General features: G+C 42.2%; 1 protein-coding gene across 1 annotated transcript in view; it reads left to right on the forward strand.

The window, feature by feature from the left end:
• Window positions 1–17,224, forward strand: part of SLC5A10 (solute carrier family 5 member 10) — a 203,047-nt gene that overhangs the window by 157,550 nt on the left and 28,273 nt on the right. Inside the window, 6 exon segments of the mRNA XM_040356423.1 lie at window positions 6,559–6,618; window positions 6,621–6,657; window positions 6,734–6,741; window positions 7,235–7,264; window positions 7,267–7,328; window positions 7,330–7,388. Coding sequence (XP_040212357.1) covers window positions 6,559–6,618; window positions 6,621–6,657; window positions 6,734–6,741; window positions 7,235–7,264; window positions 7,267–7,328; window positions 7,330–7,388 — 256 coding nt within the window.

Genomic DNA, 17,224 nt, shown 5'->3' on the forward strand with positions numbered 1-17,224 from the left:
TTTTACAGAACTTGATGTTCACTCGTTGCTCCATTGCACTGTGACCCTACCTCTCACCCAGACTGCGTTCCACTGTTCACAGCGTGTTCACCCCGACGGTCATGTGTACTGCACGCTAGGTGTCACCTCTGGATAGCCATGTGCATGCACCTCATCCATGTTACCGCTGAGATATCGGGCCATTCACCAAACTTTTTAGACACACCTCCTATATAGATTTAAAAAAAAATGGGGCAGACTTAATTTTCCTGCGTCACTCCTTTATGTTTGTAGTATACTGTCACTAATCTTAACTCAAAGTGGAAGTCCATGCTAACACTAAAATCCCTGCATCTATAGTCACCCACGATCTAACACTAACCTATCTAGCCCTATAAAAAAAAAAAAACAGTATACAGGAGGAGGACTGAGACCACTCGGGAAAATAACGTACCTTGCCGTGGCAACAAAGGGAACGAAGTCCAGAAGAAAAACTGCAGAACAGGAACTAAAAAGCCCCAAAAATATATATATTGTGGAGAGGCGACCCCATTTCACTGTGTATATTGGCATTTTCATCCTGGTTTTTACAAAGACAGGCATGCTGATTGCACACCTGTGGGCTGGGTTTATATTCTTCCCAGGATTAGAGCTCAGAGCTCCCATTTGGAGACAGCTCCACCCAGACAGACGGGAAGTCTGGCCGAGGACTCCGCCCTACAGACACGATGTCTGTGTATGAGTGTCAGGACACCCATGTTCTCTAGGAAAGGGAGGCTGCAGCTGGCAGTGTCAGCATCTGCTCTAAAGAGCAACCCAAAGGCCTAGGCGTGAGGTCTGAAGCAGCGGTGCTGTAAGGCCCCTTTCGCACATTATGTCAGTTTTTGATGGACTCCGTTTGCTTAGCGGGGATCGCTTTATTGATCCCAATCAATAAGCAGGGGCCCTGGAGAATAAAATGTTTGTTGCAATTTTTTTATGTCACATGATATATACACAGGGTTTTATCAAACATATTTCCTATGCCTGTAAAACAGCCAATCTGATCACTTTTACAGATCCTGAACAGATTGATACAAGAACCATGGTTATAGCTACAATCATGATTCTGGAATAACCACCTCAATCTAAGGCCTGTAAATATGCCTACGGCCCTAATGAGGCCTGACTGGAAACTCTCATGCCGCGTACACACGATCAGAAATTCCGACAAGAAAACCGTGGATTTTTTTCTGACGGAATGTTGGCTCAAACTTGTGTCACGGTCACACAAAATTTCGACCGTCAAGAACGTGGTGATGTACAACACTGCGATGAGCCAAGAAAAATTAAGTTCAATGCTTCTGAGCATACGTTGACTTGATTCCGAGCATGCATGTTTTTTTTGTTGCTTGGGTATTGCATACAGACGATCGGAATTTCCGACAAGAACTTTTCTTGTCGGAAAAATTGAGAACCAGCTGTCAAATTTTTGCTGTCGGAAATTCCAACAGAAAAATTCAGATGGAGCCTACACACGGTCGCTGCTGTCAATCACATCTAATGATGCGGCGCGCTGGGGGGCGGGGCCGAGTGATACAGTCGGCGGCTATGGCTGCTGCTGTATCACGGGAGCGTGCCCGCAAGAGCTTTCCACCATGCAAGCTCGCATGAAGGTGGAAAGTTCTTGCAAGGAGGAGGAGATACAGCCGCCGGGGGACCCCAGAAGACGTGGATCGGGGCCACTGTGTGCAAAACGAGCTGCACAGTGGAGGGGAGTATAACTTGTTTATTATTTAAAAAAAATAAAAAATGTACTTTAGTGTTCCTTAAAGCTGGAGCTTACCAATGTTGCTATAATTGTAATCACTTTAAGTTACATCTCTTGCCTTGCCCATACCTCCCTGCGATGTTAATGAGTGACATCTATTAGAAAAAGTATGTAGGCATAGGACACACCTCCTGCCACTCCCCCTTAAAGGAAAATTATATATATATATATAAAAAAAAATGATTGGTAAAACCCACAAGTGCTCTTTTTTTTACCACTAATATTCCTTAATACTGGCTTTTCAAAGTAAAAAATGCAGCAATTTAGGAATTAGATGAAAGGTTTAGCACTGGGAAACATTTTGTGACAAATAAAAAGTGCATTTTATATACAACTATATAAATCAGATGAAAATGAGGGACAAATCAGGAGGAAAGAGGGACTTTGATCCAAATCAGGGACAGTCCCTCAAAATCAGGGACAGTCCCTCAAAATCAGGGACAGTTGGGAGGTATGGCCGTGCCCACTTTGTACATGTGGTATCCATAGCACAGCGTAGTGAACTTTCTGTCTGGGAGTTATTTGTAGCTCCATACCAGATAAACACTGAGCTGCCAGCAAATAAATATTACATGCTGAAACGTTCGTCTGGGATTTGTTATCTGGAACAAAGATTTCACAGATCCAAGCCAAAATACTTCAAATCCCTCAATTCCTTCTCAGGATCTAAGCCAGAGAGAAAAGGATTAACCTTTAAAGGTAAATTCCACTCAACAATGGTGGATTCATTAGACCAAGGATGCTTCCAATTCGTGGTCCACTTTTAAAGCTAAACTCCAGGCAAACATCTATATATTTAGTAACAATTACAGTACTTATTTCTCTCCCAGCCTGCGACTGGACAGTGGAAGGAGAAGCAGCAGACTGATGAGCCTATCTCTTTATCACTTTTCTCTCTCTCCCTCACTATCAGCTTATTTCTTGCAGTGAAGTACAGCTGACTGGGCCTTGTGCTTCTTCTCCCCTCCCAAGTGTGAGCTTTGCTGTCTCTCCTAATCCAGGATGACTAGAAAGTAGAATATCAGTAGTAATCATAATGGAATTACCTTTGAGGGCCTTAAAATGTATAAGCTTTAGTACATGTTGACATTGGACAAGGCTTACAACACTTGCGAAAAATCTTTTGTGTAAAAAAAAAAAAACTTAATGCAGCGTTAACTTTTCATATTGACATGCAGTTGATTGGTTACTAGGAACCAATCACCTGCTGGCTAACTTGCAAAGTTAACTAAAGCAGCTGCCATGCTCCCGCCCTCCATCCAGCACTGTGCTGCCTCTCACTTCGCACTGCTAGTAAAAGGAGAGCGGCGGAGCCTGTGGCAAGGGCTCGGAACAGCCCTGACAGTGACCTACCTGTTGGCTTCCCGTGATAGACAAGTAGATCGCGATCGACGGGTTCTCGACCCCTGATATAACCTATGGGGAGCTCATGGAATGTATAAAGAGAATAAATCAGTAGATAAAGGAAATGAGTCTTTGTGGGTTCAAGCTTACAGCTGCTTGTTTTATGGCCCTTTCACAGTTTTTTTTTCCAAAAAAAAAAAAGAAAAAGAAAAATGTATGAACATCACTGTAAATCCTATGGAACTCTTTACACCAATCAGTTGCATTTTTGTCTGCTTTCACACTGCTCCGTTGCAAAAACACTTAATCTTCTGCTTATTTTTACAAAAAAAAAATGATCAGTATGAAAGGGAACTTAACCTCTTAAATACCAGGATAGTTATAAACATACCATGGTAGACACGTTTTTATAAAACAGTCCATGCTTTTCAAGAGGCCTTCTTCATCAGGGTTTAATGATGCTGGACTGTATATCAAAGGGCTGGGTAAATAAGTTTGGGAATCTTGAAGTAATAACTTTGCATAAGGTTTGTACAAGGTCTACTCCAATCACTGGTAGTCAAGTTTTCAAAATATAGGTCCAGGATTCCTAAACTTTTTGCTTGGATCATTAAAACCTGATGAAGTGGGCTCATGGAACCCAGAAGTGTGTTGGCTGTCAACAATATTTTGGCTCTTTTATGAACTTTGATCGAATGCTTATGCCTGTAGACTTTAAATAAGCACATATCTCTCAGAGAATTATGGTATAGCGATATATCTGACGGTCCTCGAGCAAGTCATTGGCGTAATAGGATGTGCCTTAAATCTTGCTTAACTGCTGCAGTAAGATATGCATTGACACTCCTCTATCGATCTTCTGTGTAGCTGGGTGAAGGTTCAAACCTCCAGCACTAAGGAAATTTTCTCAGGCAGTGCATGAAATGATGAATATTGCTTCCCCTTACAGGGCTGTTTATGGCTAAAAAAACCATAAGATTGTTGTCATAGCTGTCCATTGTAATGGACACATCTTCAACTTGCCTTTTTTTTTTAAAGAAGTTTAAATATACCATTCGAGCAACATAAAATCACTGTTGTCAAAGTCATAAACAGCTGGCATTGTTGCATACATGAACTATAACAATTTCCTGCTAGGATGTTTGGAAAGATGGTTGATTATGAGTAATAATATTGAACATGGAGATTTGCATATAGAAAAGTGTGTATACAGAAATTTTTCCCAAGGCAAATAAAAACCTGTGCATCTTCCTGTAACACTTTACACAGTCAATTCACAGTCACATTCAGTTCCATATTTCCCAAAGGAGCAAATGTTGTTTTTGTGGGTTAAAGGAGCTCTGCAGTAACATAGAAATCCCCATATGGCTGTAATCCCTTTGTGCAGTACCATTTAAGGAGATCCTTGTCCCCATGTAAAGAATTTTGGAATAAAGAATTAATCAAATGGCAGTAAATTGTGGCATTGGTCAGATTTCACAATTTATCACTTTGGAGATTTTGGGGTAATGGAAATCCCTGATTGATTGCTGTAGGGTTGCCAACCTCTTTGTTCTATAGAACAAATCAAACAACATTATAAGTATTTGGGAAGTATTCCAACAATGCACTATATGGCCAAAACTTTGTAGAAACCTGACAATCACACCTATATAAGCTTGTTAAACATCCAACTGCAAAATTATTGGCATGAATATGAAGTTGCCTCCCCTTCTTCTCCCCCCTTTGGGCTTTAACAGTCTGCGCTCTACTGGTAATGCCTCGTACACACGACCGGTTTTCCCGAAGGGAAAACTGCAAGGAGAGCTTTTGGCCGGGAATCCTGGCCGTGTGTATGCTCCTCGCAGTTTTTCAGACGGGAAAACTGCCCAAAAAACCGGCGGACAAAAAAACAGAACCAGCTCTCTTCTTTCCCGTTGGAAAAACCGGCAGACTTTTGCCCGGCGGTTTTTGGCAGATTTTCTATGGGAAAAACTGCGATGGAGCATACACACGGCCGGGATTCCCGACCAAAGCTCCATCGCAGTTTTCCTATTGGGAAAACCAGCTGTGTGTAGGGGGAAAGACTGCCTAAGCAGGTTCTCGGCTTTCGGATGGGAAAATTTCTGCACGTGTGTACGGGGCATTAGGCTTTCCACAAGAGTTTGGGGTGTCTGTGAAAATTTGTGCCTATTCAGTCATCGGGTACTGTAGGACAATAACAGACTCACAACAGGCCCTCCAATTTATCCCAATGGTGGTTCTGTAAGGTTGAGATCAGAGCTATGTGTAGGATGTGTGAGTTCTTCCACATTAAACTCATCAAACCATATCTTAATGAAGACTGACCTTGTGAAAAGGGGCACAGTTATGCTGGAGCAGAAGTGGACCTTCCCCAAACTGTTGCCACAAGGTTAGAAGTGCGCATTTGACCAAAATGTCTTTTTGTGCTGTGGCACTGGAAGCACCTGAACTAGGTAGTTTGAAGGGGTATTCACATGCTTTTGGGTGCATATTTCTTGGTATCATGGTCAGGTGTCTACAAATATTTGTGAAAAAATAGTGTAGGGCTAAATATAACATAAACATGTATGTACCGTGAAGTGCACATAAATTGCAAAAGTGTAAAGGGGAAGAAATGTACCACTAAATCACATTATGTACAGTGATACAGAAATACAATTATGTTGTGCACAGAACATATAAATCCAATAGAAAAGCAAGAAAAGTGGTGTGATTCTACACACAATACAGTCCACAGAGGCAAGGGGGCAAGTGAATCTTCTTCCAGATACAGATGACACCATATACCTGAAAAAAGGGGTATGGGGTTGCCAGCTGAGGTGGACACACATGCCATACAGCAGTGGGTCAATAAGGCTTTGAACCCTTGGTTCCTCTTAATCTGTGTAGATGGAAAGATCCACTGGAACTGGACGGTGAATAACCAATTCTCGACCAAACCACACAACAGCAACAGCCCGAAGTTAGTAAGATCGATCGAAAGGTGAGTAATGAAGAGGGATGTTCTCATCACAGACTCCAACAGGGAATAAGATATAAAAATTGCTCCATATGGTGCAGGTCAACCAATAGGTTCATTAAGAAAAAATGTCATACATCAAATGATATTTATAAAAGTGATCACAGATAAGATAAAAAATGTAATAAAAGCAATGTGGGGATACAGAAAATGCTGGCCTTATAGTCTACAAATATTTGACTACATAATCTATATTAGTGCCAAATGTTTGGACCAAGCCCAAAGAGTCCCACTAAGGTGATGGTAATAGAGATTTTACTTTCATAGTCAAAGGTGGAAGTGGACTTGGTCATTTGAAGTGGAACTCCAGCCAAGTTGCCAAATCCCATTGACCCTTGTCTTGAAAGGTAACATTTGCAGCTTACATTGTTGCAGCTTACTGTATTTTTAACATGTCTTGCAGATTCTGTTGGCTGTGTGGTACCCGAAGAGTGTGTTAAAGTTTGTGGTGCTGAAGTTGGTTGCTCAATATTGCATACCCCAAACTGGTCATTGAGCTGATGCTAGTGGTAAGTGATATTCCAGCCTATTGTAATCAATTTCTTCAATACTTTTTCACTTATTGGACTGATTCACAGGAGCAGTGGTAGGCTAGGCTGGATTTTTTGAACTATATGTAGATCCACTTATATTACCTATTTGTAAGGTATTTAATTTGGTTGATCCAGCATTACCCATTTTTTTGTCTAGATTTTTCATGTCAGTCATAGGATCCAGCTACTATATATGAGGGTTCCCAAGATGTTAGAGGGCCTATTCCAGCCAATTGCAGGACGGTACCAGAAACTTTTCCTTGTGGAAATCACTTAGTTAATCACTCAAAGAATAACTGAAGTCATTTTTCTACGATATGTGGATATTTGAATGGAGGTCGAAAGAATAAGTGGACCCTTTTTTTAAGTGCTTAAATCTTTAAGAGCCATCAGAAGACAGATGTAGAACAGAAGTATAGTCTAGACTTTGCTCATGAAATAAATGTTACATTTTGCCCTTGTAGATGGCACTTCACCCATTTCGCAGTTTATGAATCATATTTAATTTTCTTAATTTGCTCCCACTACTCCTGATTATGGTGACAGGTCTGCGTGGACAGGATGATCGCGTGATGATGGTGCTCTAATGTCATCATTGACTTCCATCTTTAACTGCAGCAGCACACTCTTTACTATGGACCATCTGGAGGAAATTCAGGAAGAGCGCAACTGAGAAGGAGCTGTTGTTGGTGGAAGGTGAGTGGATCTACAGCATGGTGGTCCCTACTAACAGCTTCCTGGCAGGATAGCTCAGGTGCGTTCAGACTAAGACTGGGCTTATCGCCTGGTTACTGCACTTTAGGAAAAAAAGAATGCCCTATAATATTAGCATACAAGTAAATGATGGGCCTTGTCAGTTTTTTCTTTCCTGTCTGTATTGTCGGGAAGGTTTTCTTTTTGTTCCTGTTCCGCGGTATAGTAGGACAAGAAAAGAGCGTGTGAAAATCTCTCCAACTGTGTGGGGATCTTCCATTTATGTCCACCTGGAACCTAGCACTCCTGCTCGAAGGTTTCCTCTCCACCTCATGTTTTTCCAAGTTTTGGATTCCCTCTTTTTCTATACTGAGAAAACTAACACAGGGTCAAACCGAGTGGGTTGAATTTCCCAATACACAGTCCCGCGGACACAAGATAGCAATAATATGTTAACAGGGGTCTTAAGTGTTACTTAATCCAGAAGCCTGCATTTATTATTCTGGTCTCCTCACAGTACACAGAACAATGGAAATGCAAAAGTTTTATTAAATATAAACTGCTAAATACCTTTTCACATTGGCACTTAAAGCGCGGGAGTTCACCCAATTTATTAAAAAAAAAAAATTTCCCCTTAGCTTCCTGCTCGTTTTGTCTAGGGGAATCGGCTATTTGTTTTAAATATGAGCCGTACTTACCTGTTTTCGAGATGCATCTTCTTCCGTCGCTTCCGGGTATGGGTCTTCGGGAGCGGGCGTCCTTCTTGATTGACAGTCTTCCGAGAGGCTTCCGACGGTCGCATCCAGCGCGTCACTCGTAGCCGAAAGAAGCCGAACGTCGGTGCGGCTCTATACACCCTGCACACCGCCCGTTCGGCTTCTTTCGGAAAAATCGTGACGCGATGGATGCGACCGTCGGAAGCCTCTCGGAAGACTGTCAATCAAGAAGGAATGACCAGTCCCGCAGCCCATACCGGAAGCGACGGAGAAGATGCATCTCGTAAACGGTAAGTACGGCTCATATTTTACAACAAATAGCCGATTCCCCTAGACAAAACGAGCAGGAATCTAAGGCTAAAAAGTGCTCTCTAAGGGTGAACCTCCGCTTTAAGGCAGTCTTTGACTTCTATCAGTATTTGGTTAAAGCTTGTAGGAGGAGTTTTCCCTTCTATTCTGACTGTCCTATGAGGCTTCAGGGCCCTCTGTCTGGACAGTGCTGATTGGCCCTGTGCTCATCACATGCATTCTTCCCAAGAAAAAAAGCAATACAGTTAGCAATATACACCAAACTGAGTATGTGCAGCTTGCCCCCATACTCTGTACTTTAAGGATATGGATTGGGGACAGTAAAAAAAGGGGAGGTCAGAGAAGACAGGATCAAACAGCAGTTTTTTTTTACAATGCAGAGGATTAACCCATTAGGTTTCACAGTGAGTATACCAACTATGCTTTACTGCATAATACAGACTTATTTATATTGTTGTGGGCTTAGTAAACTTTAAAGCTTCCTCATACTTAAAACAAAAAGTTTTGGCTTCATGTTATGTTAATCTGTCATTTAACCTCCACATTCCATTTTGTCTATTTTGATTGTTTATTTCATTGCTCTGGTAATTTTTATATGGTGTATGAACATCTACTAGCTGATAAAAAAAATGAGTTTACATTTTTCTCTCTAAAATACTCCATCTGTACTTGATTTGTTAAAAGCATCGTAAAGATTTCTTTATAATGATCAGTTACACAACCCATGTAGGTCAATGTTTACATGGTAAAATGCCTTAGGTCTGAAAACGTATTCAGTAACATGTTCAGGTAGATGCAGTCACAGAGTACAATGAAACAAGCCTTCACATGACCCAGCCGCGTCACCTTTTCATTTTAGAAGAGATTAAAAATGTTAGTTGACAGTGTCTGTCGGGGATTCAATGGCTAGTACTATAGGTGCCCGTGTTAGCTGGGTGAGCTGCGTATCAACTGTCAATGTGCACTAATTGGAAGATGTAAAAAATATAATGTTTTTATCGATGTCAGATCTGTGAAATGTTATGGCCCTCACGCACACTAGGCATCAAGATTTTAAGGGCGTTTGACTTTTTTTTTTTCTGTTAGCCAATGTGACCGTGCACACATAGGCGTTTACAGGCTTTTAGAGGCAGGGGCATTTAGAGGGAGAAGAAAAACAAAACAAACGCCCAGCATGTTCTTCAGAGGAGCGATTTCCTGACATCAGATGTTGCCTAAACAAGTGTAAACACATCTAAATGTGCATAAGCACATGTAGTGCTTTGGCATTCATTCATCCAATGGGCAAAATCTGGGGGAAGCCGCCACCTGCCTGCCAGTGAAGATGATCCATATAATGCACTGTTAAACCATTTTTATTTTTATGGTCAACATTCTCTGGCAATATAAACAAAAATGAATGAGCGCTAGAATGTCAGTTCTTGTCCACACACATCATACAAAAATCGAAATGAGTAAAAACATTAATAGTGAAATCACAAAATTAAAGTGCAATAACTTGGAAGTCCCATTAGTGTCGAAAGATTAAATCACTCATCAATGTACTTCGAAATTTCCCATGATGGCGTGCTCCACACACTTCATGCAAGGATAAGGGTTGTAATCAAAACAGGGGGCTTCTCTTGTCTTCACACCCTGACCTCCTCTAAGACTGTAACTCACCAGATCTTTAGACCCAGGTATTAAGTGGGTCTAACAGTGCTTTAATGGGTTTCCCATACAGGATAGCCAACTCCCTTGCAGTCCCCTTCACTGCCCCTCCAGCTCAGAAAAGAAAAGCCAAACACAAGATTATCGTGGAACCCATGTTATTTCATAAAACACCAACAATGGGTAAAAATGTACCACTCACATATATGGGTACCCAGGCTGGCTCCAGAAGATTCCAGCAGTGTACTCTATCCCTTGGAACTGCTGACTACCTCTCCAAAACGGTGGTGGTATGGAATGCGTTCCACTGTCCTGGAAACTCTGTCCCTGGAAGTGACGAAGGAACTGTGTCCCTGTCTCTACACGTTTCGCTGTCAACAGCATCATCAGGAAGCCTTGTTGGTGTTTTATGAAATAAACAGGTTGCATGATCTTGTGTTTGGTTCTTTTCATTTTCTGAGCTGGAGAGGGTAGTGAAGGGGACTGCAAAAGGAGTTGGTCATATTGCCAACCCATTAAAGTGCTGTTAGACCCATTTAATTACCAAATCTAAAGATCTGGTGAGTTACAGTGTGAGGGGAGGTCGTGGTGTGAAAACACAGAGAAGCACTGTTTTGATACAGCACCTATACTTGCATGAAGTGTGTGGAGCACATTTCATAGGAAATTCTAGCACATTGATGAATGATTCATTTTGGACGCTAATGGACTTCTAAGTTATTGAACTTTAATATTGGTGGCACTCTACTGGTATTTCACTATTGATGTTTTCACAAATTTTTATTCTTGTATGATGCGTATGGACAAGAAATTACACCTAGCACTCATTCATATTTTTTTTATTATTATTCATCGTCATGGGTGTGCACTACACAAGATAGTGGGAAAGACCTCCATGGGTGGTCTATCATAGATTGTTAAGGGAACCAATGGCACAGTGTTCTTTGGATCAAATTCTCTTGTAATAGACTTGGCATTATATGTTTGGATGAGCACACGTGGTGGAGTGGCACAACTGTTTTAAACAGTTTCTGAGTTTAAATTAAGTGTAGTTTGACCATTTTATATTAGTGGTCAATTAATTCTGGTAAGAGGCTGGTGTTGGGTTGACTGGACACTGTGTCAGCTGGATTTGCACTTTGAATCACATATTTATTTTTGGACTTTCTTTGGTTGTTTATAAACTTTATATATGGACTTTATGTGAATGTTTTATATGTACTTTGTTTGAACTTTTGCTCTTTAATCTGTCATCGATTTTGATTGTATGGTGTATGGGTAGACATATACGCTATTTCCTTATTTGCACTTTATCACTAAGCCCTATTTTGTATTAATTGAATTGTATTTTTATATTTATGGGATAATTTTTCTTTTTTTAGCGCTGCACATTTTGATTATTTATATTCCGAATTATGTATCACCAATTTTTGTGTTGACTGCTTTACTTGGGTACCACAATACTGCCTATGTACATAATCTTTTGATTGCTATCTATACCTGTCGGATCCCTGTGGATGTTGGGAATTCACTGCAGTAGACATCACTACTGGATCCCATGCCAAAGGGGAACGCTTGCTTGGTATGGGTGCCTTTTAAGATACACTTTTCATTTTCTTTGGTTGGACAAAGTAGAAATTCTGGCACCACCAACCTCCCCCCAACCCCACCTAGTTCAAACAGAGATTCACGTTCATTTGGAAAAATTTTAAGTATTCTCTGAATAGCGCCAGTGACAAGCGAGCGACCTCCTGTGGTATGGAACCTGGAAGCTAGCGTCAATCATTGTAGTAGCGGTTCCTACTGCAGTGATTTCCAGCTTCCACTAGTATTGGTCAGGCTTACATTGACTGAAGATGAACCAATATAAATATATTTACCTAATCTCCAGCTTTAAGAGTTATTGATTGATTAATAGATTGGTTGATTGATGTTGTATGGAGTGAGGAAAGAATGAGAAACGCCAGATGACTGGTGAATCATCTTCACCAACACAGAGCAGAAGCAGGCAAACTGCACCAGTTTTTATGAGTAATCTTCTTTGTCTTTCATTCCCAACCAGCAACATAACCATGGTTCATCCCTCAGTGATGGTTTCTTCCTTGTAAACGGACAAGCTAATTACAGCTATTGGCTGCCACACAATTAGGCCTCAGACAATTATCGTATATTCTCATCTAATGGGTATGAATGTAATCACTTTACATACCACATTTTTCAGACTAAATGTGTCAAGTAGCAATTAACATAATTCCTAAAAATAGATTATATAAAATTCATACATCCATTGTAGGATTTATAAGAAGCATTAATGAATATGTTCATAGCACAGCTATATTGTTTTAGTGTTATGGTATGTTGACATTGTTAAAAAGGGAACTCCAGGCACAAGATTCACTAATAAATATACCACAATCAGCCATAACATTATGACCACCCGCCATAACCCGTTGAGGCATGGACTCCACTAGACCTCAGAAGGTATGCTGTGGTATCTGGCTCCAAGCAGATCCTTTGAGTCCTATAGGTTGTGAGGTGGGGCCTCCATGGATTGCACTTGTTGTTTTCAGCACATTCCACAGATTGAGAACTGGAGAATTTAGAGGTCACTTGAACACCTCAAACTTGTTGTTTTGTTCCCCAAACCATTCTTGAATTCATCAGACCAGGCCACGTTCCTGCTCTGTGGTTCAGTTCTGATGCTCACATGCCCACTGTAGGTACTTTTGTCTGTGGATACGGATTCAGCATGGACAACCATACCGTCTGGCGGGATATGCAAACACCCTACATAACAAACTGCGAAGTACTATGTGTTCTCACACCTTTCTATCTGAACCAGCATTAACTTTTCAGCAATTTGAAATACAGTAGCTCTTCTTTTGGATCCGACTTTAGAGGCTGCAGTTTTGGAGACGCTCTGACCTAGTAGTCCAGCCTTTACAATTCAGCCCTTGTCATAGCTGCTCACATTTTTACACTTTTCCATATTGTTTTGCATTTAACACATAAACACCTTGCACCTTAGAAAGCCTTCCTTGATCTCTAGTCAGTGACTTTGTTTAGGAAGTATGGAGACCCCTGGCCTAAGCAAAGGGCCAATTCAGACATTGGGGGGGCGGACTGTGGCCAGCGTGAGTAGAAAATGCCCTGGCGTCAATGGAAGTAAGCAATACTGCATCTGTAGCACCACCCCTGTAAGGGCCGCTGGAAGATGACTGTCCCCCAAAGGAAGCCCTGACCTTGAAAGCCTCCCGACACCTCTGACACCCTGGGTTTAGACATAATTCAAAGAGAAGAATACAATTGTAGTAGTCACCAGACTGTAGAAAAGCAAATTAGTATTTTTCAATGATCGTAAGTCAGCAAAGAGAAAGGAATGTTGATGCAGATATCATTCAATCTCAAACTTTAGTCTTAACAAGTATACAAAGAATATACAATGCAAGGGAAATCGCAATAAATCAAACGGTAATAACCAATCAATAGGCCCTGGAAGAACTTATGACCCCAGGTATAAAAAGGGAGGAGAAAGACCTTTCTGTGTCAAACCGCTCCCTTAAAATCTTGATGCCACAGGCCAGAAAGTAAACCGCACAATTTATAAGACCACAATTTGTAAAGAATGCAATAAGCAAATTCTGAGTAAGAATTCCCCTGAATGCACTGGTGTTATGAACAGAGGTCCTTTATGTGGGGGGGGGGGAGAAGAGGCGAGAAGTCCTTGTAGCGTAGGTGTTCAGAATCTTCAGCTAACTCAACAATGACCCAGAAAGGTTGCTTTTACAATGGCGACCAGCAATAGTGGACAGCATTTACAAAGTGTTTCCTGCTTCCTGTCCGCAGCAGTGTCTTTTGTAAGTTTTACTCAGGGGTGGGCTTCTGCCCGCTGACCCAGTCTAACGATACCAAGGCTCAAGGGAATAGGATATCCCCGAACAGGCTCATTGAAGAATCTGCAACAGTGCAGGGTGTCTGGCCGTGCACCTGGTGACACAGGGATTCAGCTGGGTCTGTAACAATGATGATGAGAGTAAACCCCTATAGTCACTCAACCAACAGGCAGCTGGCAATGATGGATCTGCCTGCAGATGTATACCTCACTCCCTGGAGACTCTCCACTCTGGCCAGAGCGCCTTGCCTGCTCACATCCCCCAGAGCAGCTGGGTCTCTCTACCCCTGAGCTGAAGGGCGGTGGTCCCAAGAAGAGCTCCTCCACAGACCAGACTATTTATGTCCTCACCCAGCATTTCCTCTCTCTCTAGCCAGCTGCAACATGTATTCTGCAGCAGCACAGGCTCCATGTAATCCCCACTCTCTGGAACCACATGTCCCACGATCCGCTGCTTTCAGTAGTGATCTTTCTCTGCCTTCAGGAAATTATATCACAATATCCAGGCTGAACACCAGAGGGAAACAAACTTAAAGGAGTTGTAAATTAAAAAAAAATGTCACCTTAATGCAAATCTATGCATTAAGGTGAAAAAACATCTGATGTTACTTACCTGGCCCTCGAAAGTCCGGTGCTCGGTCCCGAGATCTTCTTCTCCACTCAGCCTGCCGCTGATTGGCTAGAGCGAATGGATTGAGAGCAGCCCAGCCATTGGCTGGAGCTGCTGTCAATCACATCCAGTAAAGCGTTGCGCAGAGGGGCGGGGCCGAGTGATACAGTGAGCGGCTATGGCTGCTCGCTGTATCACGGTAGCGCGACCGCAATTACTCAGCACCATGCGAGCTCTCGCATGACTGTGGTCAGTAATTGCGGGGAGGACCAGAGACAGCCGCCGAGGGACCCCAGAAGACATGGATCGGGGGCACTCTGTGCAAAACGAACTGCACAGTGGAGGTAAGTATATAATGTTTGTTATTTTAAAGGAAAAAAAAAATTCCTTTACAACCGCTTTAAGGCACCTCTTGTTAAAGAATGTCCCACGATGAAACAAGCAGACTAACCAGCGCCTGGCTACACATTATTGGTATTACAGGCAGTCCCTGTGTTACAAACAAGGTTCTGTAGGCTTCACTGCCCGTTTCCTTCTGCGCATGCGTCTCTCGGCTGCTCTCTGGGATTCACACAGTTCCCAGAAGGCAGCGCTCCCCATTACCCAGAAGACAGCACGAGGAGGACGAGGAAGACCTGCCGTGGACAAAGAAGAGGTAGATTAGGAAGATCCGCATAGCAACCGCAATTTCTGGTAAGTAAACTTTTTATTTTGGTGTAATTTTTTTTCATTTGGGTGGACCTACACTTTAACAGAGAATATATATCTGATGTTAGGTCCACTTTTACTGCTGGCTGAAAGCACAGCTGCTGGATGTGGTTTAAAATCTGTACCCATGAGTATGTGGCTATAACTAGAATAACCCCAGGTTAAATACAGTGTATAGACTTAAACAGCTTCATGATAATAAAGAATACAGTAAACCTATTTTCATATAACCTCAAACCAAAGGTAAGGGGACCTCAGTTGAAAAGCTTACAGAACACACTGTCATAGTTTGTGTCTTCCCCTGTAGCTGGCATCGCTGAAGAGCTTCTGTTATTGTACCAGCCCAATGATGCCAGAGTCTTGAGCAGGAATCTGCAGGATGGCAGCCATGTACAAGCAGGATCCTGGCTTGCCTGCCAACTGACCTGGATAACTGTTTTAATTGAATTTAATTAAACAGTGCTGTTGTGGTTGAAGAAAAACACAGTGAGTAAGTGCCCCGTGACATGACTACACTAAATCAACCTGGTGAAACTTCAGTTAAAGTGAACACATCATTTGTGTTACCTTTCCTTTACGCCAAGTTGTCACAAGTGTGGGCAGGTTTTGTAGTTCACCTTTGCCAAACATATGTCTGTAGATACAAAACAAACCGTGCAGCTTTGGCCAAAGTTGAATAATTGCCCTTACTGTAGGTTTAGGTCCTTTACATGCTTCCCGAAGCCTGACTGAAAAGCCCCCAGAGATGGCGTTATTCTGTCCTGCCTTGTTGCTAGGGCATTGCTAAGACAATCCCAGCTGATTCAAACCGCCTCACATGCACACTCTCCCTCCTGTTGCAGTAGCTCTAAACTTCGTAAAACACAACAGAGAAGATAGTGGACCACACTTGTACGGGGGTTGGAGAGCTGACTCCTGTGATGGTGGAGGTGAGGAGTTGTTGCACCTGGAGTGTCTTAGCAGAGTCCTAGCAACAAAGCAAAACGGGATGATGCCATCTCTGGGAGTTTTTCAGCCAGGGTTTGGGAGGGACGTAACCGACCTTTAGCAAGGGCAATATCCAACTTGAGTCAAAGCTGTACAGTTTTTTTGTTATCTGTAGGTGCTCCTTATTGACATTTTGGAAAGGCGAACTAACCCTTTAACTTCCGTTAAAACTCCATGTCAAAAGATGGATCCATTAAAAAGAATTAGAGTGCCAGAAGACTTGAATGAATCCAGTAGGAGTTTATTTTTGAAGACAAGTATTTGTAGTGTTACCCCCGAAGGGCCCACTGAAGATTAGACAGGTTGCTTCCCTTTATTGCTAAAAACATGTAACTAAGGAGCAGGAGCGGACTGACAACTCATGGGGCCCCTGGGCAATAGAAGATTATGGGACCCCAGGGCTTACAGATGGCCACCACGCCAGGAGGCAGTGCAGAGGCGGGGGCAGCTAAAATCTCAGGATTTTCACATCAAAAGCATGTCGGTATCGGACATATCAGGGACAGATGTAAAAAAACACAGATTTTTACATACTGTCCCTGGTTTTACTGAGCCTGGCAACCCTTATGGGGACTGCTAGTGGCATGGGGTATGGGTTTCTTCCAAAGGTCAAAGAACAAATTTTGCAGAGTACACCTTCTCTAGTTGATAGCTACACAATCTAATAAATCCAGTTGTGGACCAAGAGAATATTTGGCACAGAATCAGCAGAAGCACCTCTACACTAGGCAGTAGCCACACATTGTTTCACTTCCAGTAAGACTATAGACTAAAACAGTCTATGTTTCCCACAGCTGACGACCACAGGATAGGTTTGGACAGTTATTAAAGGGGTGGTTCACCCTAAAAACTACTTTTTTTTATTAGACTGGCCCCCCACATTACAATAAGATTAAGGCTATTATTATTTTTTTGATGCTGTACATACCTTTGTACAGCATATTGACCCGTGGCTTCGGGGTTGCGAGTCC

This window comes from Rana temporaria, chromosome 6 (assembly GCF_905171775.1).
Source record: "Rana temporaria chromosome 6, aRanTem1.1, whole genome shotgun sequence".
Classification (NCBI taxonomy): Eukaryota; Metazoa; Chordata; class Amphibia; order Anura; family Ranidae; genus Rana; species Rana temporaria.